At 35.4% G+C, this 27,273-nt stretch overlaps 4 protein-coding genes across 5 annotated transcripts; 2 read left to right on the forward strand and 2 right to left on the reverse strand.

The window, feature by feature from the left end:
- Window positions 1–2,401: 2,401 nt before the first annotated feature.
- On the forward strand, window positions 2,402–24,290 carry LOC116122610 (L-ascorbate oxidase-like). The gene is made up of 5 exons (XM_031408441.1): window positions 2,402–2,726; window positions 2,825–2,917; window positions 22,801–23,007; window positions 23,095–23,286; window positions 23,349–24,290. The coding sequence occupies exons 1-5, from the start codon at window positions 2,454–2,456 to the stop codon at window positions 24,288–24,290; spliced, it is 1,707 nt and encodes a 568-aa protein (XP_031264301.1). The 5' UTR covers window positions 2,402–2,453.
- On the reverse strand, window positions 5,767–12,899 carry LOC116122648 (putative DNA (cytosine-5)-methyltransferase CMT1). Of its 2 annotated transcripts, none has more exons than XM_031408474.1 (21): window positions 12,551–12,899; window positions 12,438–12,472; window positions 10,827–10,929; window positions 10,642–10,749; window positions 10,431–10,550; window positions 10,231–10,330; window positions 9,984–10,150; window positions 9,787–9,852; window positions 9,424–9,687; window positions 8,660–8,718; window positions 8,500–8,566; window positions 8,031–8,360; window positions 7,885–7,953; window positions 7,729–7,815; window positions 7,552–7,639; window positions 7,333–7,451; window positions 7,130–7,234; window positions 7,011–7,054; window positions 6,861–6,930; window positions 6,674–6,777; window positions 5,767–6,428 (listed from the first exon to the last, which is right to left on the reverse strand). In XM_031408474.1, the coding sequence occupies exons 1-21, from the start codon at window positions 12,809–12,811 to the stop codon at window positions 6,254–6,256; spliced, it is 2,541 nt and encodes an 846-aa protein (XP_031264334.1). In that variant the 5' UTR covers window positions 12,812–12,899; the 3' UTR covers window positions 5,767–6,253. The 2 variants fall into 2 exon arrangements, with proteins under 2 accessions (XP_031264334.1, XP_031264333.1); XM_031408473.1 differs by having other exon boundaries at window positions 12,438–12,475.
- Window positions 15,210–17,295, forward strand: LOC116122589 (L-ascorbate oxidase-like; the record flags this gene model as incomplete). Its single annotated transcript, XM_031408419.1, is given in 6 exon segments — window positions 15,210–15,458; window positions 15,550–15,642; window positions 15,797–16,009; window positions 16,106–16,296; window positions 16,410–16,969; window positions 17,168–17,295. Coding segments are annotated over 6 exon segments (1,434 nt in total), but the record flags the coding sequence as incomplete, so codon positions are not given.
- Window positions 24,291–24,763: 473 nt separating the features above from the next.
- Window positions 24,764–26,145, reverse strand: LOC116122611 (fasciclin-like arabinogalactan protein 21). The gene has a single exon (XM_031408442.1). The coding sequence runs from the start codon at window positions 26,143–26,145 to the stop codon at window positions 24,835–24,837; it is 1,311 nt and encodes a 436-aa protein (XP_031264302.1). The 3' UTR covers window positions 24,764–24,834.
- Between the last annotated feature and the right edge of the window lie 1,128 nt (window positions 26,146–27,273).

A 27,273-nucleotide genomic window follows, 5' to 3' on the forward strand; every position in this document is an offset into this window, starting at 1 on the left:
ATTGAAGTTGCTTAATTTACTCCAATTATCCTTCTTAATTGTAGTTAATTAAGACTAATTAATTTCCAATTTGCATAATCAAAGGGTCCATGATAGTTGATTAAGAGGGTCAATCATTGAGAGACATTTAAAGATTCCAAACTTATTCTAGTGGCCAAAAGCTTGAATTTTTTGAACCAAAAAATAAAAAGGTCCAAATTTAAAAGAGCGCGTTGGAAAAGTGTCCAAAATTAGAGGAATTTTGTAGCTGTAAACTGCAAAGGGACATTCCTGGCGCAAAAGTTATTTAAGAAATTAATAAAGACGAAAAAAAAATGACAAAATATGGAAAGAATATGGAAAAAAAAAAAAAAAAAGAACAGTTAGTTACGCGTAAATTTACTTTTTCTTTGTAGTAGGTAGATCCAGATTTAAAAGCTTGGACTTTGAAAGTTGAAATTCAAAACAAAACGAAACAAACAAAATTATATATTTTATCAAATAATGTTTAACTTTTGTGTAAATTAACAGCATCAAAATATGTGTTTTAGTTACGCGGTTTTTATTGGATACAATATGATCGAATATGCATATCGACTCCCCATCCAGACTAACGTGGAGTGCGAAGTGGTTGGACTAAGTCAGTATGCAAAATCGATAAGTATAGTTTTACCCATAATTTTTTACTTCTAAAAAATTTTGAGGTTTGAGGAAGATTCAAGTTTTAAATTCGGGTTATAAAAGAAAAAATCATAAAAACATTTAAAGGTCCTATTTATATTGAGACATAGATATACAATATTATCATCTTCAATCATATTAATTATAAATATAGTTAAAAGAAAAAAAAATTAAGTAAAACATAAATACATTAACTTATAACATATTTGATATTTGTATGATATTTTAGATTATTTTTTAAAGACGTTTACTTTACTATTTAAAAATCAAAAGTCACATTCTAAAATAATTATAAAAAAGGAAAAAATATAGGTCATACATGGAGAAGAAGATAAGCAAAGCACATGCAAGGATATTTCCCAGAAAGCTAATTATAAGAGTAAAGACAATTAAAAGTAATTGAAAAGATTAAAGTGATCAGGATTAATAATTGTTCTACGCGGTTGCTTGATTGAAGCATTTAAATAAATAAAACCAAAGTCCTTTAATTTAATCAAGTCAATATTTGCATTATGACAACTCGAAAGTAGATACGTAGAACAGAATAAAAAAATTTACAGATCGATCCTGTACAAATATATGTTTGGTTTGACTTCTTCAAACCATTGGAATTTGAATCACGTTTTTTTATTCTTGGGGATGTGCTCGTCAATCTTGACCAAGAAATTTATAATTGCTTAACTCAATTCAAAAATCAAGAAAATAATTTATGTGAATATTATAATATAATTCAATTTTATTAGAGGTTTATGTATATTAAAGCAATAAGATTTATTAATGTAGAGTCAAAGTTGATTGGGTCAACAATTTTTTAGACCTATTTATTAGCTCACAATTTCAAACAAGTTTTTGTTTTAATTTAGAGAATAAAAAAAACCACATAAATATAGGAAATGAAAAACATGTTTATAACTATCTCTAAGTAGTTTGACAATTCATATGGGAGTCTTGAGTATATTACTTGAAGTTCTAAGTTCGAATCCCTGTGACTATTGATAAGGGGTAATCATTGTAGGCTTACTTAACTGTTAACTTCAGGGTTCCGAGAAACTAGTTAAGGTGTGCACAAACTGTCCGGATACCCGAAAAAAAAAAAAAAAAAAACATGTTTATAAAAGTGCTTGTACATGTTTAAAAACAACTTATTATAGGACCTACTTTGGTATCAATTAAGTAATGTTATCATGCCGACACCAATAAGAAGATTAGTGATGAATTAAAATACATATTAACAACTTAACGTTAAAAGACAGTAATGTTAGTTTAACCTTTGATACAAAACTCGATATATCAAGTGAGGCTATATATATTTTATTCTCGGGGATAACACTACCCTTCAATCTAAACTCTTATTAATGAATTGAGTAGAAGTTTATCCTAGTAATGTTATCGAGATTGTCAATAAATGTCATATTAAAATTTTTAAAATCTCTTTCAACCATGATTCAAAAGCGTTACCGAATTAATCCAGGATAATTACGGATACAAGCTTTCAAAATCTTAATTAGTATGTGAATATCGTATGATCACCTTTCACGCTGGTATATGCCCACAGTTGTCCTGAAGCTTCCATTTCTATTATTATATGATAAAATGAATAAAATATTAATTCTTGGACCGCCCGCCTATAAACTATTCAACCATTGAACCCTTGGCTTCTTTTTCCTTGAAATAACCAGAGAAATTCCCGTATTTAATATGTATGTATATATATAATATGAGGAGATGCTAATAGAAGTACTCTTAATCACAACTCTCATCTTGTCTCTTTCCAGGATTTAAGAGCTATAGCCATGGCTGTTGCAGAAAACTTGTTTATTTTGTGTTTTTTGATCATTATTTCCTGCGTAAATATTCCTCTTGCCGAGGCAAAAATCCGGAGATACAAATGGGAGGTGAAGTATGAGTACAAGTCTCCAGATTGCGTCAAGAAATTGGTGATCACTATTAATGGAAGAACTCCAGGGCCAACCATAGTGGCTGAGCAGAATGACACCATCATTGTTGAGCTGAAGAACAGATTGTTAACCGAGAATGTTGCCATCCATTGGCATGGAATTCGACAGGTAATGTAAAGAGTTAAAAAGTTTTCTAAAATTCGTGTGTTTTGATACTGATTTTTTATTGCAGAAGTTAATTAATATTTTTTTTTAATTGTTTACAGATTGGAACTCCTTGGTTTGATGGCACAGAAGGAGTCACTCAATGTCCAATTCTTCCGGGAGAGACATTCACTTATGAATTTGTTGTTGACAGGGTGAGTAGCTGAGCTTTACATTAAAATGTTTCCAAAAAACCGTTTTAAAAAACTAGAAAAAAATCTGCAAATTAAGTGCAAACCATTTTTTTTTTCAGTTTTCATATTTTACTGCTTCACACTTACAGAAACTCAAAACAAACACCAACTACAAATTGTCTTTTCTTGTACTTGAATTTATGTCCTTTTTTGTCTTCTTATATTAGTTTTTTAAAATTTAGTGTCTTCTTTTATCAGTTTTTTAAAATTCTGAAAATTATTTTCGAATCACATATGAACATTTAATTTGGTTTACTGCAGCCTGGAACATATTGTACCATGCTCATTACGGGATGCAAAGAGAAGCCGGTCTATATGGATCAATTCGTGTATCCTCAAAGGAACCTGAACATTTGCCTATGATTATGATAAAAGCATCATCCTGAACGATTGGTACCACAAAAGCACTTATGAACAAGCCGCTGGCTTGTCCTCCGTCCATTCCAATGGGTTGGAGAAACCTCAGGTAATTCACAGAAGCCGCTTAATTTCTCCAGAAAGAGGAAGATTTATGTTTATTTTTCTTATTTTATTTCCGTTTTCTGTTTCAGTCACTTCTATTAAACGGAAAAGGAAGATTCAACTGCTCTCTTTTGACAACTCCAAGCACCAATGTGCCAGTGTTTGCAATGCTACAAATCTGACTGCTCCCTAAACACGATAGTTATCCCCGGAAAAACTTACCGGTTAAGGATCTCTAGCTTGACTGCTTCTCAGCCCTCAGCCTTCAGATAGAGGTAATTAATTTTCACAGTCCTTGAATTAACATCTTATTTATATAAAGATTCACAACTTAAACTTATCATCTCACCGTTTCATATAACCCTTTAAATTACACTTATTTTATATTTTAAAGAGTTGTCTCAAATAGTCAGTGATTGAATTCTCATCTTAAATTTTTTACAAGAAAAATATAAAAAGAGAAATAAAATATAATTTTTATTTGAAAATTATTTTTTATATAAAAGGTAGGTCATATTTCTCAATAAGGTAATTAAATTTTAACAGTCCTTGAATTAACTTTTATTTGTATAAAGATTCTGACAATTAAACTTTATCATCTCCCCAGTTCATATAACCACTTTAAATTATCACTATTTATTCATTTTGAAGAATGTTGTCAAATATATCAATGGTTGAATTCTCATTTTAAATTTTTGTTTTACGAGAGAAAAGAGAAAAATATAAAAGAGATAGAAAACATATAATTTTTATATAAAAGGTAGGCTCATATTTCTCTCTTTTTCTCACCTATTTTCTCTTTTGTGTAGTATAAATTTTTAAAAATTTATAAGCGAAGGGAAATTTGGTTAATTCAATACAAGAAAAATGCAAAGGAATTGCAAAATTTATAGATAAACATAGCCTAAACCTTCTATCTATTTGGGCTTGCCCATTTACTTTTGTAATTGGACTATTTTCCTGATCCAATTTTCATATGCAGGCCACAATATGACTGTTGTTGAGGCAGATGGGCACTATGTGGAGCCATTTGTGGTGCAAAACTGTTCATATATTCAGGAGAACATATTCAGTCCTAATCAAAGCTGACCAAGACCCTTCAAGAAATTACTGGGCCACAACCAATGTTGTGAGGAAATGCCACAACTCCACCAGGGTTAGCCATTATCAATACTATCCAAACCATTCAGAAGGTCTCCTCCCACAATCCCACCCCCTGGCCCCCTCTGGAATGACGTTGCACCGGTACAACCAGAGTCAAGCCATCAAAGCCCGCAAGGGCTTCATCGTCCCCCCGCCCCCGACCGCGGAAGAATGATAGTATTTCAACACACAAAACACTGTCAATGGCCAATATCGCTGGTCCGAACAATGTCCATTCAACCTGCCACACACATTACCTCATAGCTCTCAAGGACAATTTACTCCATGTTTGATCAAACCACCTCCTAATGGATATGATTTTAAAAACTATAACATTTACAATGTTGCCCCGAATACAAATGCAACCAAAAGCAGTGGCATTTACCGGCTACAATTCAATTCAACATGGATTATAATTCTTCAGAATGCAAATACAATGACCGTGAACAATAGTGAGACACATCCTTGGCATTTACATGGGCAGATTTTGGGTGCTAGGCTATGGAGAAGGCAAGTTTGACATATACAATGACCCAAAGAAGTTCAATTTGGTAAACCCAATTATGAAAATACTGTGCCGGTTCATAAATATGGGTGGACTGCTTTAGATCCAGGCGGATCTCTGGAGCTTGGGCTTTTCATTGCCATATAGAGTCCACTTTTTACATGGGTATGGGAGTTGTGTTTGCGGAAGGAATTGAAAGGCTTGGAGCTTGCTTCTGCTATCAAGGGCTGTGTGCAGATAATAGGCCCAATTAATTTTTTTTTCCCTTTTTGTTTTGAAGATTGTAAATGTTTATTTATTAGTTGTTAGGAGATTATTTATAGATACAATACAACAATGAATTCATTTTCTTTCAAAATCTTAAAAGTTCAATAAAAACCAGCCCTTTGAAGCTGAATAGAAAAATCTTAAATAAATATCCTAACATTGGTCCCTTTGTCAAAAAGTTTCACCCTTTATGGTATGAATTAAAAGTTTGAAAAAACATCAAAACTAAAATCATATCTTGTCAAATAAATCAGATCAAAAACTTTGTGAAACGTTCGATGCTGGGTTGTGAGTTATTGACTTGTTTCCTATGTAAATATTAATCAAGAGATACAATTGGGAAGTGAAGTATGAAATTATGAATACAGGTCTCCAAATTGTTTCAAGAAATCACCATTAATGGAAGAAGTCCAAGGCCAACCGTAGAGGCTGAGCAGAATGACACCATTATTATTGAGCTTAAAAAATGAAAACGGTTTGGTAACTGAGAATGTTGCCATCCATTGGCATGGAATTCGACAGGTAATGTAAGGACTTAGAAGTTTTGATACTGGATTTTGATTGCAGAAATGGTTAAATAATTTCTTTATTGGTTCTAGATTGGAACTCCACCAGGCATAGCCATTCTCAATTACCAGCCGAACCCACCCAGAGCAGCTCCTTCCACAGTTGCAGCCCCTGGCCCTCTTTGGAGTAACATTGCACCCCCTAACTTTCAATTGTCAATATTAACCAGTGCAGCTCAAATTTTTCCCTTGTTTCAAAGATGGCCATAAAGGTGCATGAGATCTCATATTGTTTTTTAAACTAATTTTCTTGGATTCATCAAACTTGTACATCCATTGCCAACAAATAATTGTTAGAAAGTTAAATTAAGAATGAACTAGACTAAGGGGTCTAATTTGTATTCTCTTTCAGTTTCAATCAGAATCATCTTTCACTTTCGTTGAAGATGACTGTGCAAGAGATTTGGGGAACTTGAAAGGGAGAGTCGTCAAAGCCTGGTCATCGGATAATCCTTGACAAGCTTGACCAAATGTATATCCCAGTGCAATACCAACCGGGACTGCTACTGCATTCCCAACTTGTATGTACCTGAAAAATGAAAAATGATCTCGAATGTTCAATACTAAAAACTAGACCCTTTATGTAATTTTAATGCTAAGGAATTCTACAAGTTTTAAAATGTCCAATTAAATAGACACAATCTTAAAATGACCACCATACGACAGTATTCATATGCCCTTTAATAAACTCATACAAAATATATATTTAAGATAATGAAACTCCAATACAAAAGCTATTCAAAGGAAAATCCAAAAGAGTTCAAAGTCACTTGCCTCTCTTTGACTGACCCAAAAAGTCGATAGCAGTCTGGGAATCCTTGTAATCTTGCATTTTCACGGATTGTGAGTACTCGGTCTTGTACAGGATGAAGTACACTCTGAGAAAAATAATTATGAGGACGTATATTAAAATTGAGTTATTTATGTATAGTGGAACATGATAGTTGATTCAAATGCATACCCGATTGTGAGGCTGCGCTCTTGTCACAACTGTAGTGACAATTTCATCCCACCATAGGCGGCCAAATGGTCTGAAATCAATTAAGGTATAAGATATTAGAGAGGTGAACCATCAGAAGTAACAACTCATCCAGAATAAACTGGTTCTTACTTGGTTGATGTACCACGGATAAAGGTCATAGCATAATCAGGGACCTATACAAACGATTAAACCAATTAGACACCTTTTCATGAAAAGAGAGATGAAAAAGATTAAGTTAAGTGTATTACCAATGGTTTCCCAGATTTAAGCATCACTCTTTCCATTGAAGGGTCCCAAACTACCTTGTTATCCGGACCAACCAAGACACCTGGTAGGTCCCTAAAGTTTGCACCCTAAAAACAAAGAATAGGTAGAACTGATAAACAATAAGTACGCAAAAAAGTTGTAAAACCAATAAGTGGTGTAATGTTATTAGGTAAAGCAATTAAACCTTCTTTTTCGGAATACGGCAGACTCTTTCATAATCATCTTCATTAAGTTTCAACGGTCGATGGTCATACAATAACCCAGGACGTGGTGCATTTTGAGGAGTAGAAAGACTGACTACATCTACAAAGATGCAAAAGTTGATCAACTTAATACAATTCACTAGTTGACTATTTTATAAGATTTACATTACGAAGAGCAATATAAATTCGATTAAGCTTACAGTTTCGCTTTACTCTAATATATTTTTGAAACTCTGTGCGAGCTGCTGTCCCGTAATTCCTCTCATCTTGACTCTCATCATTTGTAACCTAAGACGAGAATGAAATTTCATCAAACAACACAAAACACTAAAGCTTTTTGAAAAAGTTAAGGATATATTTTTGGGAGCAACACTTACTGGCGGGAGATCTGATATTGCATCATCAAGACGAACAGCCTTTTCTAACTGACAAGGTTGGTCCTTGGCATATGCAACAGTGACTTCCTGGATGAATGACAAATATTTGGTAAAATTTTTGCCAACACTGATCACATATCCATTAAAAAAACATACCTCAAACTCAGCTGGAACAAGACCCTTGGATAAGACCTCATGAGTTGGCAATGGATATTGTGGTAGTTTCTGATAAAAGAAGAAAAGTCGATAAGATCACATAGCTCATGGTGTCATGTTCAAATTAAATTAAAGAATACACTTGCCTTAAACGGATGAGCACCCCACAAGAAAACCCGCATCCGAAATTGTGCTAAACCATAAGAACCTGCTGCCATAATCCCTAATCGAGTTTGATAGTCCATGGAAACAAGACGTCCAATAGCATAACGAATCAAAAATCCACCAGCGAACTTTAAAATATCTACAACATTCTCCATTAAAACATATCTTGGCTTTAGAAACTCAATAATGTCCATGAACACTAATAGCTGACGATTTTTTATGTCTTCCAAGGCAGCTTTTGAGTTTCTAAAACGATTGAAACCACTAACTCCTTGACATGGAGGCCCCCCACATATAAAATCAACATTGCCCTACATAGACATTCAACAAAATGAACATCATGCAAAACATAATAATAATAATAATAATAATAATAATAATGATGATGATGATGATGATTATGATAAAAGAGATCCACTAACAATAGAAAATATATGAAAAGGAACTCACAGGAAGTGGCAATATCTTCAACTTAAACCCTTTTATAACAAAATCTTTCAGCTTCTCCTCGCAAGTACTAATGCAAATGTAAAGTGAGACAAGTTTGTTATACAAGAAACAAGAAAACAATGAAAGAAGAAAATACAATGACAATTTCATAATAGAGTACCTCAAGCCCTCAATAGGCTCCCAAGTGTCCTCACTAGGACCGTATCCCTTCCAACGCACCTAAAATTCACATACAATAAATAAAAGGTTGGTATCAAGTTTATCAAGATGACAAAATGCGGAATATTAAGATAAAAAGCAACCTTAGAGCAAGGAAAAAATATTGGTTAACCCTATACATTTCACAAAAACATAAGTTCTCAACCAAACTTTTAATATTCACAATTCAAGAATGACAAGATAAGAATGTTATATCCATGTCAATATGTAGCTAAATAAGTCCAGTACGCTCATATGTTTGCTCCCTTGTTCATTTTTTATTAGAAGTCATTGCCTAGTGATATAGTTAAAACTCTAGGCAGACAAATGGAAAATGCATTGAGGCAAGACTGAAACAAAATCAAACTCCCAAAGACCAGCTTAGGCAGGTAGACAAGGCAATGAATAACAAAACAAGAAATGGGTAACTATTGCAATCAATAGATCTCAAATTCCAATTCTCTGCCTTTATTACATCTATACAGATTTTGATTAGACAATTAAACAAAAGCAATGCCATAAATTTGCCAAACAATGCAACAAAACTAATGAAAGAAACTCCACAACTATCCAAACTAGGAAACAAACATTTCAAAGAAAAAAGTGAATTACATATCAAGAAAAATTTGATCAGTAATGAAATATGTCATATAAAGAACTTAACAACAAAGACAATTAAACAAATGTAACATGTGGCCAATCCTTTCCAAATGAAATATACGATACCTTAAAATACACTCCAGGTTTCTTTACTTTGTTAGGATCACCATAACAAATAGCTAATAACCTCTCCACTTCAAATTCCTCATCAGAAACATTGGAGGCTTTATCATTTTCTTCTTCATCTTCTTCTTCCTCTTTTTCTTCTATGTTAAATGAGTTGAAACTCTGCTCTGGCTCTTTATCTAAACAACACAATGAAAATTGCTGGCACAGCTTTTCCCATTCCTTTAACAAAGATAAAAAATCTTCTGCTGCCTCATTCCTCACCTGCTCATCCAAAAAATATATTTTGATGTGATATCAAACTTAACTGAAAATCTTTAGCATATAAGCAATTAAGAGTACTAATTTAAAAAGACACTATACCTGTGTCTCAGGATGATTGTATTTCAAACTTTTACATGCATCAGTATTTATGTCAACAGCCCACCTCTACGTTAAATACAATAAGGAATCAATATACTTCTAATTAGTTAAAAAATAATATCTTTGATATTGACATAATGCAAATCCTTTCACTAAAAGATAATGGAAAAATCACCAAGTTTCAATTATTTACTTACTGTTACTAATTTTACTCCAGATAATGATGCACCAATGCACAGACCAGTAGACATGGCACCGCAGCCAGCATACAAGTCCAGCAAACTCATTTCAGAATTCCCAATGCTATTGTTTGAACTACTCTCACTTGAAATTGTCGATGTATCACTACCACTTTTATCAATTTCTGAGTTAATAAAGCAAACAACATCAATTAATTGAACAGAAAAATGAAAAATTCCATATTATAAGGGCAATATAAGTTACCTGTGATTATGTTTGAAAAAGTCAAGTATGGCAATGTGTATTTCATATCATAATACAAGTCACAAGGAGGAATTTTTTCCTCCTTTGCCTTTAAGTTCATCTGCATTGTTAATTGAATTAGTTATGACCTTTTATATTGATATGAATGCACCAATTGAAAAGATAACAATATTAAAGGAAGCACAATGCAATACTCTTACATTTGAGGCAACTTGAGCAATCTTTACTTTAGACACGATACAATTTAGTGCATTGTCATCCTTAACATCTGAGAGAAATACTCTTTTTTTGTCAATAAGATTTGCATGGTCCTTGATGACCTATAAATGACCAAAAATTACAAGTTCAATACACCAGAATAGATCATAAAGATATGGGTGAAAAGATATGAAATAACTTGAATAATCTTACCGTATCTTCAGCTCTATAAAACCATTGAGCCGTAAAGTATGGCTCCCCATCAGTACCTTCAAACAACTCAATGATTCTAGCTATGTAATCAAGCTTCCCATCCTCAGCCTGAACATTAAGTGATTATCAATATATGAACTAAGAAACACTTTCAATAAAAAGAAGATAAAGAATTAAGAAGTTACCTTTACATAAGCATTATCGCCAAGATTGTACTCACACCCATCTATTAAAGCTTTCGTGTAATGACACTTTGCCTGTAGAACTTCTTCCTCTTCATTTGATCCACTATATCAAGAACACAGAAATCAATACAACAATATTATGTATCAATTCATAAATAAAAATGACTAGAAGCCCTATGGAAGGCTTTTAAAAAAGCAAAATGTTTTATTAAGACATTGAAAAACACTTTAAAAAATAAAATTATCAGGTCTTCTTTGAAAAGGTTTTAACCATCTTTCAAGTTAAAAAATACTTTCTAGACATATATCAATTAAATACTTCTTCAACTTTACCCCAAAAAAAAAAAAAAAATCAAACACTTCTTCAAAATCAAAAAGTGTCAAAATAAAAAAGCGGGATTTAAGGTTTTGGGTTTTGGGTGAAGACTCAACACAACCCAAAGGTGAGTCCATATAAAGAAGAATAAATCTAACAGCCAACAGCCCACACAAATTGTCCAAGCAATTGGCTCAAAAAAAACTACCCAAGCAAAATGGTCCGCATAACCTTGCATAGGGAACAGCCCACGTATCCATCACCCCGAACAACTTCATAAGAGCCCTATCCTCCATTATGATATCCAGCCCCAAAAAAAAATTCCAAGCCCAGCACCCATTAATCCCAATAAAACCAATTTGTAACTTCAAGAACCCAGAACGAGTTCCAACTCCAGTACTTCCTAGCACCCTTTTGGAATCCAGCCAACCTTCCATAGTCCCCAGCATAAGATTTAGGCCTTCTCCCCTCACTGTTGTCTTCCAATGGAGCTGATCAACGGCAGCCAAACCAAGCACAACATTCACCCAAAACCCATAAAACACCCTGCAGCAGTCCGCAAAAAATCTGCAGTTCTTGATTTGGTTATTGCACCAGATCATCCTCCCAAAATAAGAACCCCAGCCCCCCCACCTGTCATCTGGACTTCTCCTGATACCCCAACACATCCAAAACTTAATCATCCCAGTGAGGCAGTCAAAGACCCTCCCTGGCATCCCCTTCTTACTGCCGGTCCTCCAATAAAAAAAAAAATCACAAACACACCCATCTTCATGGCTATACACCTCATTATCCCCCCACACTTCAACACCACAAAGCAAACCTCCAAACACAACAATACAACAGTGCACACAAACATACTCAGAGTTGCACATACTGCAGCTTCTCAGATTACAAAATAAAGCATAATGCAAAACGGACAGGAAAGCATAGATAAAAAATTAAAGATCTATACCCACATCTACAGCAATGCACTCCCTTGGGAGATCCCAATCTGTTATTATATTACGGACTCTCACGTTATTTTTGAAAATCAGGGAGTGAAGCCGGGGCCTTACCTCTCCAAAAATCTGGATAACCAAAATATCACTACTCCTTGCTTTGTTCTTGAACAAGCGAGAAAAAGGGTTTCATTTCCTTTTACCCGGAAGTGCTTAATAAAAAAACCAATTTTTTTTTTATAATAAACTAAAAAATGCTTTAAAAATAACACTTTTTTATCCATAAACAATTTTACGCTACAAAAAATAATAATTAATCATCAATGAAAAATGTTTATTAAATAAAATTCTCACCGATTAAGAGCAGTCTCTGCTGGAGCTCCATTCTTCTTCTAAAAGAAAAAAAAAAAAAAATCAGAAACTCCAAAGCAAAAACATTTCCGGAAAATATAAAAAATCAGTTTAACCTTGGAGGAGGATTTGCAAGTATATGAATATCTACTCGGCCATTTCTTCTGAGCTTCAGAAGCCGGAACGGGCGGGCCAACGAGGGAGAGTTCGGAGTCGGGTTTGTTCTTTTGGGTCTTCTTTTTCTCCCTGTTCAATAACACAACCCGATCGCTGTCCTGCTGCTTTGTTTTCTTGGACGGCGGTGATGCACTGGAAACCGGATCTTCATTCTCCTCCACCGGCTTCTCTCGGATGTTCCTTTTCGCGGGTCGACCCATTTTGGTTGATGGGTTCAGACAGACGAAAAGGGAAGAGAAACTGAGAAAGGTAAGGATAGGTTTTTTCTGGGTTTAAGAAACTTAAATGTGAGAGTTGATTTCGGTTTAAGGAACGGCGGTGACGCACTGATTGTTTTCTGGAATTTTTCAAAATAATTTTAATTTCCGAGATGGGCGGGAAAGTTTAGCGGCACCTTATGAAAATTTTAGGGGCTTAATGGTCATTTTACAATATAAAAATGTTTAGTTAAAAACTTGACTGTGAGATCGATCTCGCTTGACCCCCATATGTTTTAGGAAATTACAAAGTCACCTGCTGCTTTGGGATCAAGATTAACCAAATCCTCGTTCTGACGGAAAATGATATTTTTACCCTTCTATATAAGTTTAACAACTTTCGTTACCCCAAAACTTATGAAATTCTCAATTATTACCCAAAAACTTATCAAATCTTTACTTATCCACCACTACCAATAAACATTACAAGCAACTATTACAAAACCCAAAAACAAAAATTCAACATACAACGATTCAAACTCTACAAACTAAATCCAAAATCATTACTTTTCTTTTTCTAGGAAACATTGTCGAGGTGGTAGTAAAGAAGTGGATTTGGGGCAAGGATTAGGGGTAGGGTTTAGCTCGTGAAGGCCTCATGACTATACTAAAGGCCACATCCAGCCTCTTGGCACATTTAGAGCCTTGTTAGTAGAGATGGCAATGGACTCAATATTTTCGAGTACTCGGCCAGAAAAGGTCGGGCTTTACCCAATGTTCGTGGGCTTGGGCTTGGGCTTGAGCCTGGTTTTAAGGCCCAACCTTGGGTACGAGTCGGGCCTGGGTATGTCTTCCGGCCCAGCCTGACAATTTTAATATTAATTATACTAAATTACTCTTATACTATATATTTAATTACAAGACTATCTTATATATATACTCATTTTCCCAAACCCTACATAGATGAATAGATGCATTTTGTGGAAAGTTATTTATATATTTGGTGAGTACTCAAAAATAAATCAATATTTAAAAATTGTTTCTAGAATTAAAAATATAAAAAAAAAATTTGAAATTTATTAATATTTAAAAATTCACATTATAAAAATGGGCTGAGCTTGAGGTTACAAAAAACCAATCAGGCCGAGTTTGGGCTTTACCGATTATACTCGTGTTGGCCAGGGCCTTTGTCATGAGGTTGAGCTTGGGTCTGGGCCAAGGGGTACCCGGTCCTAACTTGACCCATTGTCATCACTACTTGTTATACCTTGCGGTGTCATTAGAGGCCGTGAAAGCCATATATTTCAAGTACATCTTTTAATTTTGCTAAGCAACAAAAAAAAAATTAGATCAATAAAACCAAGAAACAGAAATAGAATAGACCGCATTGTTTGATTATTAGAAGAATAAACTGAAACCTTGAGAAGTTGTATGATAATAAATTAACCTTTTGAATATCAATAACTCGGTGAAGTAAATCAAACAAAGGTGTAATTAAAAATGGATGCAATTTGTATTAGATAAAGGCAAATTGGATATCTGCATAATTAATTACAATATGACGCCATTGTTTGCCCTCCTTTAAGGAATAACATATAACTCCTGAAACTGAACCAATATTATTATTATTATTATTATTTTATCACAGAATGTCCGAACTAATTTGCGCGCACCTTAAATAATCTAAAGAGACTTTATAACTATCGATCGAGTAAGAGCCCCAGTGATCATCTATATTAGTTCTGTGTCGATTTAAGTTTAACCATATTCTTAGAACTGGTTTCAATCCAACCTTTCTTAGATCAATACAAAAACCAACTCAACTTATTTTGTGTCGATTCATTATATTAATATCCTTCAACTAGGACACCAAGATAAAGATTTAAAAAACTTAAATAAAAGGTCAATATAATCCAACCCTTTAACGCTGGAATATGCCAAGTTACCCTCATATTTCTTTCGAAAAATAATAGAGTTACCGAAAGTTACACATCGAATTTGTGTATCGAATGACATGACAAAATCTTGACCGTTGATTAATAGTAACTTATAATAAATCAACAGTCATGATTTTATCACGTCATTCGGTGCATAAATTCAATAACTGTAATATTACTTATTTCTTTCGCTTTATATTTATTGTAAGGCCAATAATAAACTATCTTACAAATCAATAATCATACTATTTTTGGTCAGCTCGCCAACCTTTTCCACCCTTTTACATTACTCTCTAAACGAAAATCACGAGAGAGCTCCTAAAATATATTATATATAAACCTGGAGGAGCTGATGACAGAAACAGAGTTAATCCCAACTCAGAGCTTCTATCTTTCTAGGATTTCGGAGCCAGCCATTGACATTGTTGTGGCTTCGAAATTCAGAAAGATGATGTTCAACCTTTTTTGTTTTGTGTGTTTTGATCGTTTCGTGTGTAAATATTGCTGCTGCTGAGGCCGGAACTAAGAGATTCATGTGGGAAGTGCGCTACGAGTACAGGCCGCCAGATTGCATCAAGAAATTGGTGATCACCATTAATGGAAGAAGTCCAGGGCCAACCATTGTGGCTGAGCAGAATGACACCATTATTATTGAGCCTAAGAACGGCTTGGTAACTGAGAATGTTGCAGTCCATTGGCATGGAATTCGACAGGTAATGTGAAGAATTAAAAGTTTGGTAAGTTTAGGTCATTTTGGTAATGATTTTTGGTTGCTTAAATGATTGATTTCTTGATTGGTTTCAGATTGGAACTCCTTGGTTCGATGGCACAAAAGGAGTCACTTAATGTCCAATTCTTCCCCGAGAAACACTCACTTACCAATTTATTGTTGACAAGGTGAGAGGCTGAGCTCTACCAGGCTCAGAAACTTTTGAAGATATAACTCAAATGTTTAGATTCTGTTCTTCTATTTTCTCTGAAAACGATACTGTTAAAATGTTTTCAAAAACAGTTTTCAAATAAAATAACCATTTAGTTTTGTTGAATGCAGCCTGGAACATATATGTACCATGCTCATTATGGGATGCAAATGGAAGCTGGTCTATATGGATCCATTCAAGTGAGACTTCCTAAAGGACAAGCTGAACCATTCGCTTATGATTATGATCAAAGCATCATCCTGAACGATTGGTACCACAAAAGCACTTGGGAACAAATCACTGGCTTGAAATCTATACCATTCACTTGGATTGAGGAGCCTCAGGTACTTCACAGAAGCTGCATAATTTCACCAGAAACATATCAAACTTGCACATTTTTGTAAAGAGTTCTGATCTGTTTTTCTTGTTTTATGTTTCAGTCACTTCTGTTAAACGGAAGAGGAAGATACAACTACTCTCTTTTTACCTACCCAGCCATAAATATTACAAGTGTTTGTAATTATTTAAATCCTGAATGTTCTCCTTATACGTTAAAAGTTACCCCTGGCAAAACTTACAGGTTAAGGATCTCTAGCTTGGCTGCTCTGTCAGCCCTCAGTTTCAAGATTGAGGTAATTAATGTTACAGGCGGAGACATTATTTGTTTCAGCTTTCAAATCAAGTGATAACTGAATGTAATCCTTTAACTCGACATCGTTTTTCTGATCCAATTTTCATATGCAGGGCCTCAAATATGACTGTTGTTGAAGAAGATGGGCACTATGTGGAGCCACTTGTGGTACAAAACTTGAACATATGCTCGGGAGAGACCTACTCGGTCCTGATAAAAACTGACCAAGACCCTTCAAGAAACTATTGGATGACAACCAATGTTGTGGCCAGAAATGCCACAACTCCACTAGGAATAGCCATTCTCAATTACCAGCCGAACCGACGCATAGCAGCTCCTTCCACAGTTGCACCCCATGGCCCTCTTTGGAGCAACATTGCTCCCCGCCTTAACCAAGGAATAGCCATCAAAGCCCGCCAGGGCTTCGTCAACCCCCCAACCCCGACCGCAGACAAAACGATTGTTCTTCTCAACACACAAAATCTTGTCGATGGCTATTACCGTTGGTCTATCAACAATGTCTCACTCAACTTGCCTCACACACCTTACCTTATAGCTCTCAAGGACAACATATCTAATGCATTCGATCATCCACCTCCTGAAGGATTTGATTTAATTTATAAGAATCAATCACCACAAATACTTATTTTTTCTAGTTTAAAAATTGAAAAATGTTTAACTTTTTATATTCTTGTTTAATTTTAACCTAATTTTGGATTTCGGTAAAACTTAGATTAATAACTATTAAGTATTGACCACTTGGCTTGTGGTCGAATGGCAAGACCTTAAGTTATCCAGAAGTCTTATGTTTGAGTACCATCAAGTGAACACATGCCACATTTGTGACTCATCTGACCCATTATGCTTGTAGGTGATGGACCTCTTGAACATCGGGAATTTATTCCAGTTACCACATTTGTGATTTACCTGGCTCATTGGGCTTGTAGGGTGATGAATCTCTTAAACATTGAGGATTTAGTCTGGTTACCACATTTGTGAGTTACGTAGCCCATTGGGTTTGTAGGGTGATGGATCCCTTGAACATCGGGGATTTGAACACCAGAGATTTAGTCTAGTAGGGTGTTCAAGGAGTCCATGCCATCGAGGATTAAGTTGAGGAGCGCGTAAACTAACCTGGATACCGTGCTCAAAAAAAAAAAAAAAAAAAAATTATAGCTATTAAGTATTTGAGCAAGTAACATAGTTTAAACATTAAAAAAAATGAAAAAACGTTTGCTGAATTAAATTTTTAAAAAGCGAATGCTATAGTTATCCATTTCCTAGAGAAAGAATTGGCATTTGGCAACTTGAATATTAGTACTTATATTCACCAACAAATTGCTTCGAAATTTCTGTGCATTGTTGTATACAAATCAATTATAATAAATAATAATATCCATATTAATATATTTATCACTCAATGCCACGAAATTTCAATAGTATAAGCTTCAACTATTCCTTGGATCGTATGCTCCTCTTTTTTAATTAAAATATTAATCATTGTCATAATCTTTTACAAAATCTAAATATCAATTATCACAAGAAGATAATGAATCTGAAGAAAATAATTAACAAAAGCCACAAAAAGGGCACTCAATTTTTTTCTATTGATCACCTGTTGAAGTCATTAAATATTTGATTATATTTCATAATCACCTTGAAAATGAAATAATTAACGCGTTAAGTAGCTTTTGCTTTCAATTGACGATGTCAAAGTTTGTACTTCCAAATATAAAATGGTAAAAGGTCATATATATATATATATATGACTTCGGTGAAAGGGGAAAATTGTACGAACCCTTGGTTTGTTATTTTAATTAGGTTTAAGTATGGCGAGAATAATATTTTACGACAAGCAATTCATTTATTTTCAAACCAACCCAGTTACTATCTATTATTTGATTGACTAATCCTTTATATTGGAATGAATGAAGAGTCAAATGTTTTGGCAATTCCTCGTGGTGGAATGAATCAAGATAATTTTGAATTAGAGCTCGTAAAAGATCATATATATGACTTAGGTGAAAGCGGAAAATTGTACGAAACCTTGGTTTGTTTTTTTAGTTAGGTTTAAGTCTGACGAGAATAATATTCTACGATAAACAATTCATTTATTTTCAAACCAACCCATGTATATATATGACTTAGGTGAAAGGGGAAAAATTGTATGAAACCTTGGTTTGTTATTTTAGTTAGGTTTAAGTCTGACGAGAATAATATTCTACGACAAGCAATTCATTTATTTTCAAACCGACCCATTTACTATCTATTATTTGATTGACTAATCCTTTATATTGGAATGCATGAAGAGTCAAATGTTTTGGCAATTCCTCGTAGTGGGATGAATCAAGATAATTTTGAATCAGAGCTCTAGAATTTTGGTCATCCCTTGCTGTAATAATATCTCGGGTTTGCAACGATAACTTGGTGTATCAACTATACAACCATTTTAGTATATATATATATATACTAAAATGGTTGCATAGTCGATACACCAAGTTATCGTATATATATAAGGGTGGATTCAAAAATTTCTGTTAGGGTGTGTCAAAATAAAAAATTATACATATTAATATTTTAAAAAAATAATTGAGGGTGGGCCATTTGAGTAGCATCTGCCCCTATGTATATATATAAGTCAAAAAGACAAGTAATGGGATATGAGTTTGGAGAAGTATTTTTAAAATACTATTGTTAGGTAGAGTTGAGTGGTTATTACGAGATAAGATTTGAAAATTAAAAATAATTAAATAATTTTGGATATGATTTTGAGAATAAAAAACAAATATGCATTTTGATTTGGAATAATAATAGGATAAAGAAACAAACGCACGCCACAAGAATACCATGTCTCATGACCTTATTCTGCAACGTCATGACAAGAGCAACAAGTGTAGAGAGTGTATGAGGTTGAAAGGTTTCGCGAAGTGTCACCCGTACCATCAACCAATACATTGTTGCTACATATATTTTTAAATTGATAACTACCAATCACTTTAATGATAAAGATCAGGAAAGAAAAAATATTCATAGGTGGTGAAATGCATTGGTGAGTGGAATAAGTGACGTAGTACCCCCGCGGTATTCTAGATTTTTCATAGGATATATACGAGAATTTGTTCAATTTAATTTAATGGTTTTAGGATATTTTTTTTAAATTATTTTTCTAAAATTACTGACAAAACGCTTTCCATACAAGTGTGAGTAAGATATCATCCCAAACTCTCTTATCATTTCATATTGGCAAAAAATACAAAATGAAAAACAAATATATATATATATAAATGGAAGTTCAAATCTTAAGAAAATGCGGATCTCTCACAGAGGTCCACATCTTTAAAAATAATAATAATAATAATAATAATAATACATTTACAAAGACTTTATACAAAGTTTTTTATACAAAGTATTGTGTCAAAATCAATGTTTTGAAAATCAGACCGGGCCTTGATCCAATCAAGGGCTCGTTTCTTGAGCTGGCCGATATGACTGGTTGGATTGGTCAGTCGGACTAGTGACGTTAGCAATTCCAGCAAATTTAAAATCCAGCAAACACACCCTTGTAAAATTCCATTAGTCCCTGTAGGTTTGAAATCTAGCAAAATCACCCTTGCAAAATTATCATGTGTCCCTATAGGTTTGAAATCCAACAAAAACACCCGTACAATCTCGGCAGTCGAGGCTAGTGGTGATGACGATTGGCGGCTAATCAGAGTTAGGGATGATAGGGCTTTTGATGTGGAGATGCTGATGACACTTATGGTGGTGTCAGGGAGGTTGAAAGACTTTGGAAGCTACCAGAATTAGGGAGGAAGGCCGCTAGTCACGCGAACAAGAGGTGGATGGCAAGCGACGAACGGCAAGTTGGCGATGACTGAAAATGGTAGGGTTTGTTGTGGAGATGCCGGTGATTCTTATGGTGGTGTCAAGGAGGTCAAACGGTTCCAAAATCAAGTCGGATTAACTCGTGGTTGGATCACGATTCAACACTGTTTCGATGGTCCAACCGCGAGCCAATCCGGTCTAATTGCTACTACCGATTTCAGGGTAAGATCGGACCAAAAAGGGTGCCGTCACCGATCGATGGGTTCGATCAAGTTTTCAAGTCAAAGTATTATTTGATGAAATAACATAAAAACCAAGTTAATAAATGCACATTTAATATGATGGTAAATGACATGATTATACAAGAGTACTGTTAGTCTGTTACATCATTTNACGATTCAACACTGTTTCGATGGTCCAACCGCGAGCCAATCCGGTCTAATTGCTACTACCGATTTCAGGGTAAGATCGGACCAAAAAGGGTGCCGTCACCGATCGATGGGTTCGATCAAGTTTTCAAGTCAAAGTATTATTTGATGAAATAACATAAAAACCAAGTTAATAAATGCACATTTAATATGATGGTAAATGACATGATAATACAAGAGTACTGTTAGTCTGTTACATCATTTTATATGCAAGACTTTGTATAAACTCTTTTGTATGTGTAATATCATTCTTAAAAAAATATATAAATGGTCGTTAAAGACTATGATTAAATTCATCCGTTTTAAAATTAGAATGAAAAGATTTAATTTCTAAACCTCTTATTTTCACTACAAGATATATAACCACTAGATTATACCTGTAGAAACAGATTACAACATACTGATGATAATAAGTATTTTAACCCATGATTCGTGTCGGGTGCGTTTGGCACATTATTTCTACCCATATTCCCAATCATATTCCCCAAATATTGTTTGGCACATTATTTGAGAAATATTAATATATTTTTTTAATTACTTTTAGACCCTTAAGTTTATTAATTTCATTAAATACCCCCAAAAAAAAGTTTAAAAATTAACAAAACACCCCCTAAACCCATACTTGCCAGATTCTGGCAACCACCGTCGGTGGTAGCCAGAATCCATCACAACGGCCTATACCACGACCGAAACTGGTTGGTAATTTATCGATCTATGATGGTCATATCTTTAGTCATCGCTGACGGCCAAAAATAGACTTTTATGGCTGTCGACAGCCAGATTTAGCCGTAGATCTGGCTTTTTCCGGCCAGATCTGTGGTGGATCTGGTCGAAAAAGGCCATATCGACGCCCTACCCACCAGATCCGACTGGTCTATGTCGTAACACAATTTTTCGGTCAGATTTCGGAGGTGGTGTCCAGAATCTGGCACTGTAGGTGGTGGGGGTGTTTTTGTTATTTTACAAAAATTTTATACATTGGGGTGTTTAGTTAAATTAGCAAACCTATGAAGTTTTTTATAAATTTTTAAATTTTATCTCGTAAGACTCTCCTATTCAACTACCCCATCAGTTCGCACACGTTTCTCCAAGAGGCTTCGGAAGCACTTCTTACTTCTTATCCCATCATTTATTTATTTATTTTTGTCTATTTCAATCAACATATGTAGGATATTTCCTTTGCTTTTCAGAATGATAAAATCATCTTAGAAAATTAATAAATTAGTACTTTCCTTTGTCAACCTGAAGCTGGCCAAGTCCAACTTCAACTTATTGGATAATCCACAGGAAATTTACAAGTATAACAATTCAATATAAAAAGAATGAAATATTGCAAGAGATCGAGGAGATGTGCTTAATTCAAGACAAAGAAATTGATTAAAATGATGTTAAAGCTATTTACTTTGTTGAATTTGATCTTCATATCGTTAGTAAATGTTCAGCTTGTTGAGGCCAAACTTCGGAGATACAAATGGGAAGTGAAGTATGAGTACAAGTCTCCAGATTGCTTCAGGAAACTGGTGATTACTGTCAATGGCAGAACTCCAGGGCCAACAATATTGGCCAAGGAAAATGACACGATCATCGTCGAGCTCAAAAACAGTTTGTTAACTGAGAATGTCGCCATCCATTGGCATGGAATTCGGCAGGTAATTAACATGATGATGATGATTAAGTTAATTTGATTTCCATTTTGATTTTTCTGTAAGATGAATTTTAAGTTAATTTAATTTATGGTTTTCAACAGAGGGGAACCCCTTGGTTTGATGGGACAGAGGGGGTGACTCAATGCCCAATTCTGCCTGGAGAAACTTTCACATACAGATTTGTTGTTGATAGGGTGAGTGAGTTTACTAGTCTTGCACCACCCTATTTAGGTTTTGTTAATTTATTTGTCTGAGTACATTTAAATATGAACGTTGAATCTTTGACATTATTGCCTATCCTTTTTCGTATAATTTGTACTTGTTTTCGTTTTGGTAATTCTTGTATTTTTATATCATTCATTTTTATTTTTTTCGATTTTATTATTGTACTTAATCTTATGTAAAGGGTAAGACTCGTTACGTTCCCTGTTTAGGTGTTATCCTTCTTTTTCACGTGATAAAATTTTCCTTATTCCGTCCATATTCGTTTAATAAAACCCATCTCGTGGTTTTTGTTTTTTTAATCTGTCTAGTTCATTGCACATAAGAGACTTAAATATATTGGGTTGCTGTGAAGATCATTGACCTAGTTTTATTTTCTGCAGCCTGGAACATATTTGTACCATGCTCATTACGGGATGCAAAGAGAAGCTGGTCTATATGGATCCATTCGTGTAGCCCCAGAAAAACCTGAACCATTTTCCTATGACTACGATCGAAGCATCATCCTGAACGACTGGTACCATAAAAGCACTCATGAACAAGCCACTGGCTTATCCTCCATTCCATTCCAATGGGTTGAAGAGCCTCAGGTACTTTACAGAAAATGCTTAATTTCACCATAAAGAGATAAAACTTACACATTACTGTAAAGGGTTCTTTTCTATTTTGCCTTTCAGTCTCTTCTGATACAAGGGAAAGGAAAGTTTAACTGCTCTCAATTGACTGCGCCAAGCTTAAACGTCTCCAGTTTTTGTGATGTATCAAATCCTGAATGTTCTCCTTATGTATTGACAGTAGTCCCTGGAAAAACATTCCGGCTAAGGATATCCAGCTTGACTGCTCTATCTGCCCTCAGTTTCCAAATAGAGGTACTTTTTAATGTCCCTTCAATTAACATCCGTGATTTTCCTGATATAATTTTCTTATGCAGGGTCACAATATGACTGTTGTGGAAGCAGATGGACACTATGTAGAGCCATTTGTGGTACAAAACCTATTCATATACTCAGGAGAAACATATTCAGTCCTGATAAAATCTGACCAAGACCCTTCAAGAAATTACTGGGCCACAACCAATGTAGTCAATCGACCTCCCAAAACTCCTGTAGGCTTAGCCATTCTGAATTACTATCCAAACAACCCCAAAAGACTCCCTCCAACGGCTCCCCCACCAGGCCCCTACTGGGACGACGTTCAGCCCCGGGTGAACCAAAGCCTAGCCATCAAAGCTCATCAGAACTTCACCACTCCACCTCCCCCAATCTCAGACAGGCTCATTCTATTTCTCAACACTCAAAATCTCGTCAATGGCTACCGCCGTTGGTCGGTGAATAATGTCTCCTTCAACCTCCCCAACATACCTTATCTCATTTCACTAAAGAACGACTTAACTCAGGCGTTTGATCAAACCCCACCTCCGAACGGATTCAATTTAACAAGCTATGACATTTACAATATTCCTGAGAACAGAAATGGCACTGCTAGCAGTGCCATTTACAGGTTGAGTTTCAATTCAACGGTGGATATTGTTCTACAGAATGCGAAGTATAATGAAAATGGAAGCACCAGTGAGACGCATCCGTGGCATTTACATGGGCATGATTTTTGGGTACTGGGTTACGGAGAAGGGAAGTTTGATATGTACAAGGATCCAAGAAAGTACAATTCGTTGAATCCAATCATGAAGAATACGGTGCCGGTTCATCCTTATGGGTGGACCGCTTTGAGATTCGAGGCGGATAATCCTGGAGCTTGGGCTTTTCATTGCCATATAGAGTCCCATTTTTATATGGGTATGGGCGTTGTGTTTGCAGAAGGAATTGAAAGGCTCGGAAAGTTGCCTTCCTCTATTATGGGCTGTGTAGAGCACTAATTACTATAACACAATTTATTTATTTATTTTTTTTAAAGCTTAAAAATATGACTTCATATTAGTAGTCATTGTAAAATTCGTTGCAAATAAATTAATCCCTTTTCCTTAAAAGGAATTAATAAAACCATTTGTATTTAAAGAAATTAAGATAAACAAAATTCTCAACTAATATCAATAAGTTATCGATAATTAATATTATTTTCAAAGTTATTTGATATGACGTTGACAATGACAAATGTCGAACATCAATAAATTATTTCAATTATTGATAATTAATATTATTTTTAACAATTTTGAATGTAAAATTTTAATGTGAAACATGATTTGCAGCTGTAAACTTGTAAATAAATCAAATCTGAAAAAAAAGCATTAACAAAACGAAACGCACCAAGCTACAAATTTTATTCACAAAGACATATTAGAGTCATCAGTCATTACAAAAGGCCGTACAAGAAACAGTACAAAATGAGTCATTACCCCTTCGTGACTCAAGAGTCAACAGTTGACTAATACGCTGACTAAGCAATAAAACGATACGTCATCATCACAGCATATGATGATCTTCTATCTCCACCGTTGGTTTCTTATTATCGATCTTGGAAGCCGGCGGGGCCAAACCACAACTTCCGTCCTGCTCCTTCATCGCCGAGCATGCACCCTCACCGAAATGGTCTCCACCGTCTGATACTCCGAGGCCACCCGCTCCCCTCGCCACATGATCGTACAAGTCAGCCTTGTGATGGAGATGCGGAAACGGCAAGTAAACACCGTGGATTATGATCTTTAAGTTTCGCATCACATCAGGAACCTTCACTCTCACGTAGTTAATCCTCAACGGCGCCGCCATAACTCCGACACCGCCTCCGGCCGCTGTAACTACCAACGACTCTCCTCTCACCAGCGTCGGCAACGCGGTACCCACCGGCAACCTCTCGAGCTCACCAACCGTCCAGTAATGATTCGGCACGATGTGAAACCGAATATTACTGATATACGTGTACGATCCAGAGAAGATCGCCACGTCATCAAGAGCGAACACGGTCATGTTGTTGAGCATGACGAGCTCTGGATACTTCACCTTGAAGGCCAGCGAGAGAATGCTGAAGCCGTTGTTGCGGAGGCGGAGCATCGCGTCGCGTAACATCAACCGCATGATCGGCGGCTGGTTTTGAAACAAGTGGTTGTCTTGGATGATCTGGTTCTGATGGTGATCATTATTCTGGAACGAGAGTGACGTCATCCGCTCCACGTCACAAGATAACGGCGAGAGAGGCGAGATGTAGCCTTGGATGCCGTGAACAATAACGAGGCCGTTATTGAAGAGGTCCGGATGAGTGATCTCAACGCCGGACACGAAGAGTTTGGAAACGGTGTCGTTCTGGTGTTTGTTTGAAGTGATCGTGACGCAGCGGCCGGGGGCTAGGGTTTCTATTTTGGTTCCGAAGGTGAGTTTCCGGAGGTAGTCGGTGGTGAAGAGGCCAGGAATGAGGTGTTCGCGGAGAAGCGAGGGGATGGAGCATGAGATGCACGTGCGGAGAGAGGAGTCGGAGGCAGCAAAGAGTGTGGAGGGACCAGACCAGGTGGTGGATGCTGAAGCCGCATCCGCGGTGATGGAGAGATAGGGCGCCGCCGTGGCCAGCTCATTGAAGCCGAGGTGAGAGAGGATCGACTCAAGGAGAGCTGTGTGTGAGAAGAACGAGGTCTGGTCTGTGACGTCTGGTGCAGACTGTGGTGATTGGTGAGACGGCGGAGTGGCGGTGGTGGTGGAGGAGAAGAGAGATTCGAGGTCGGTGACGGCGTTGGTTTGGGAGATTGAGAAGAAAGAGAGAGCGAAGAGGACGAAGAGACTCGCCATTTGAGAGAAAAAAATGAAAATGTCAGTGAAGTGAGAGAGTAGGAGTGAGTGAGAACTTATATGGAGGTGAAGAGAGTGGAGAACACGACGGGTGTTGAGCGCATGAGGAAGAGGGGTTTTTCAAATGATGGTTGCGTGGGTTTGTTAGGGGAGTGGTGGAACTTGATTCTGTTAGTTTTGGCGGGAATGTGAAACGCGAGATTGATCATTTGTGAGGTTTGAATTATGATCATCAGATTGATCGGACGGTTGCTGTGGCTCTAGTGGTTATGAAAACGTCCATATAAGCTAAAGGTGTTCAAAAGCAGTTAACCAAACCCGGTTCTTGAATCCAATCGATTTTTTTATTCAGAAAAATTCTTACGCTGAAACCGAGTCGATTTAAGAGAAAAATTGGTTTTTTGGTTGACCGGTTTTTCCTCTTTATTGGATAAAACTCTTTTTTTTTTTTAATTTTTCTTAAATTAAATTATAAACATCAATAATATATATTAAAATTAAAATTAAATATGCATACGTATCTATTTATCACAACTAATAATACATTAAAAATTGATACAAATAAAAGTTCAAAATTAAACAAAAATAAAGTCCGTAATGAAATATCCATAATAAAACAACAAAATAACTAAATAAGTCTCAATAGAAAATAACAAAAGAAATTATGCAAATTTAGGGATTAAGATTATCATTATTATTTTTTATTATATATATATATATATATATATATAAACAGGTTCAAAAAAACGAGTTTCGATTAATCGGTTTTTATTTTTACCGGAATCAAAAACCGAAATTAAAATCCACTTTGAACTGTAACCAAAATATTTTTTCGATTAATAGGTTTTTAGGTTAAGTTACCGGTTGGATTTGGTTTTTGCAATTTTTTAACACCCCTAATATAAACTAAAAACATTCTTTCTACAACAAATTATGAAATACAAAATCAATAAATCATAAAATAATCAATTAAATATGCTTCTATAGTTGTACCTTCACATTTTGATTTGGAAAATCCAAAGTCAACTCAAATGTACAACCACCTCATGCACAGGCTCGAATCTCGAGGAATCATCTTACAATATGAGATTGACTTTGCCTCTTAGTTAATTCAAGAATCTAAATAAT

This window comes from Pistacia vera, unplaced genomic scaffold, assembly GCF_008641045.1.
Source record: "Pistacia vera cultivar Batoury unplaced genomic scaffold, PisVer_v2 Contig136, whole genome shotgun sequence".
Lineage (NCBI taxonomy): Eukaryota > Viridiplantae > Streptophyta > Magnoliopsida > Sapindales > Anacardiaceae > Pistacia > Pistacia vera.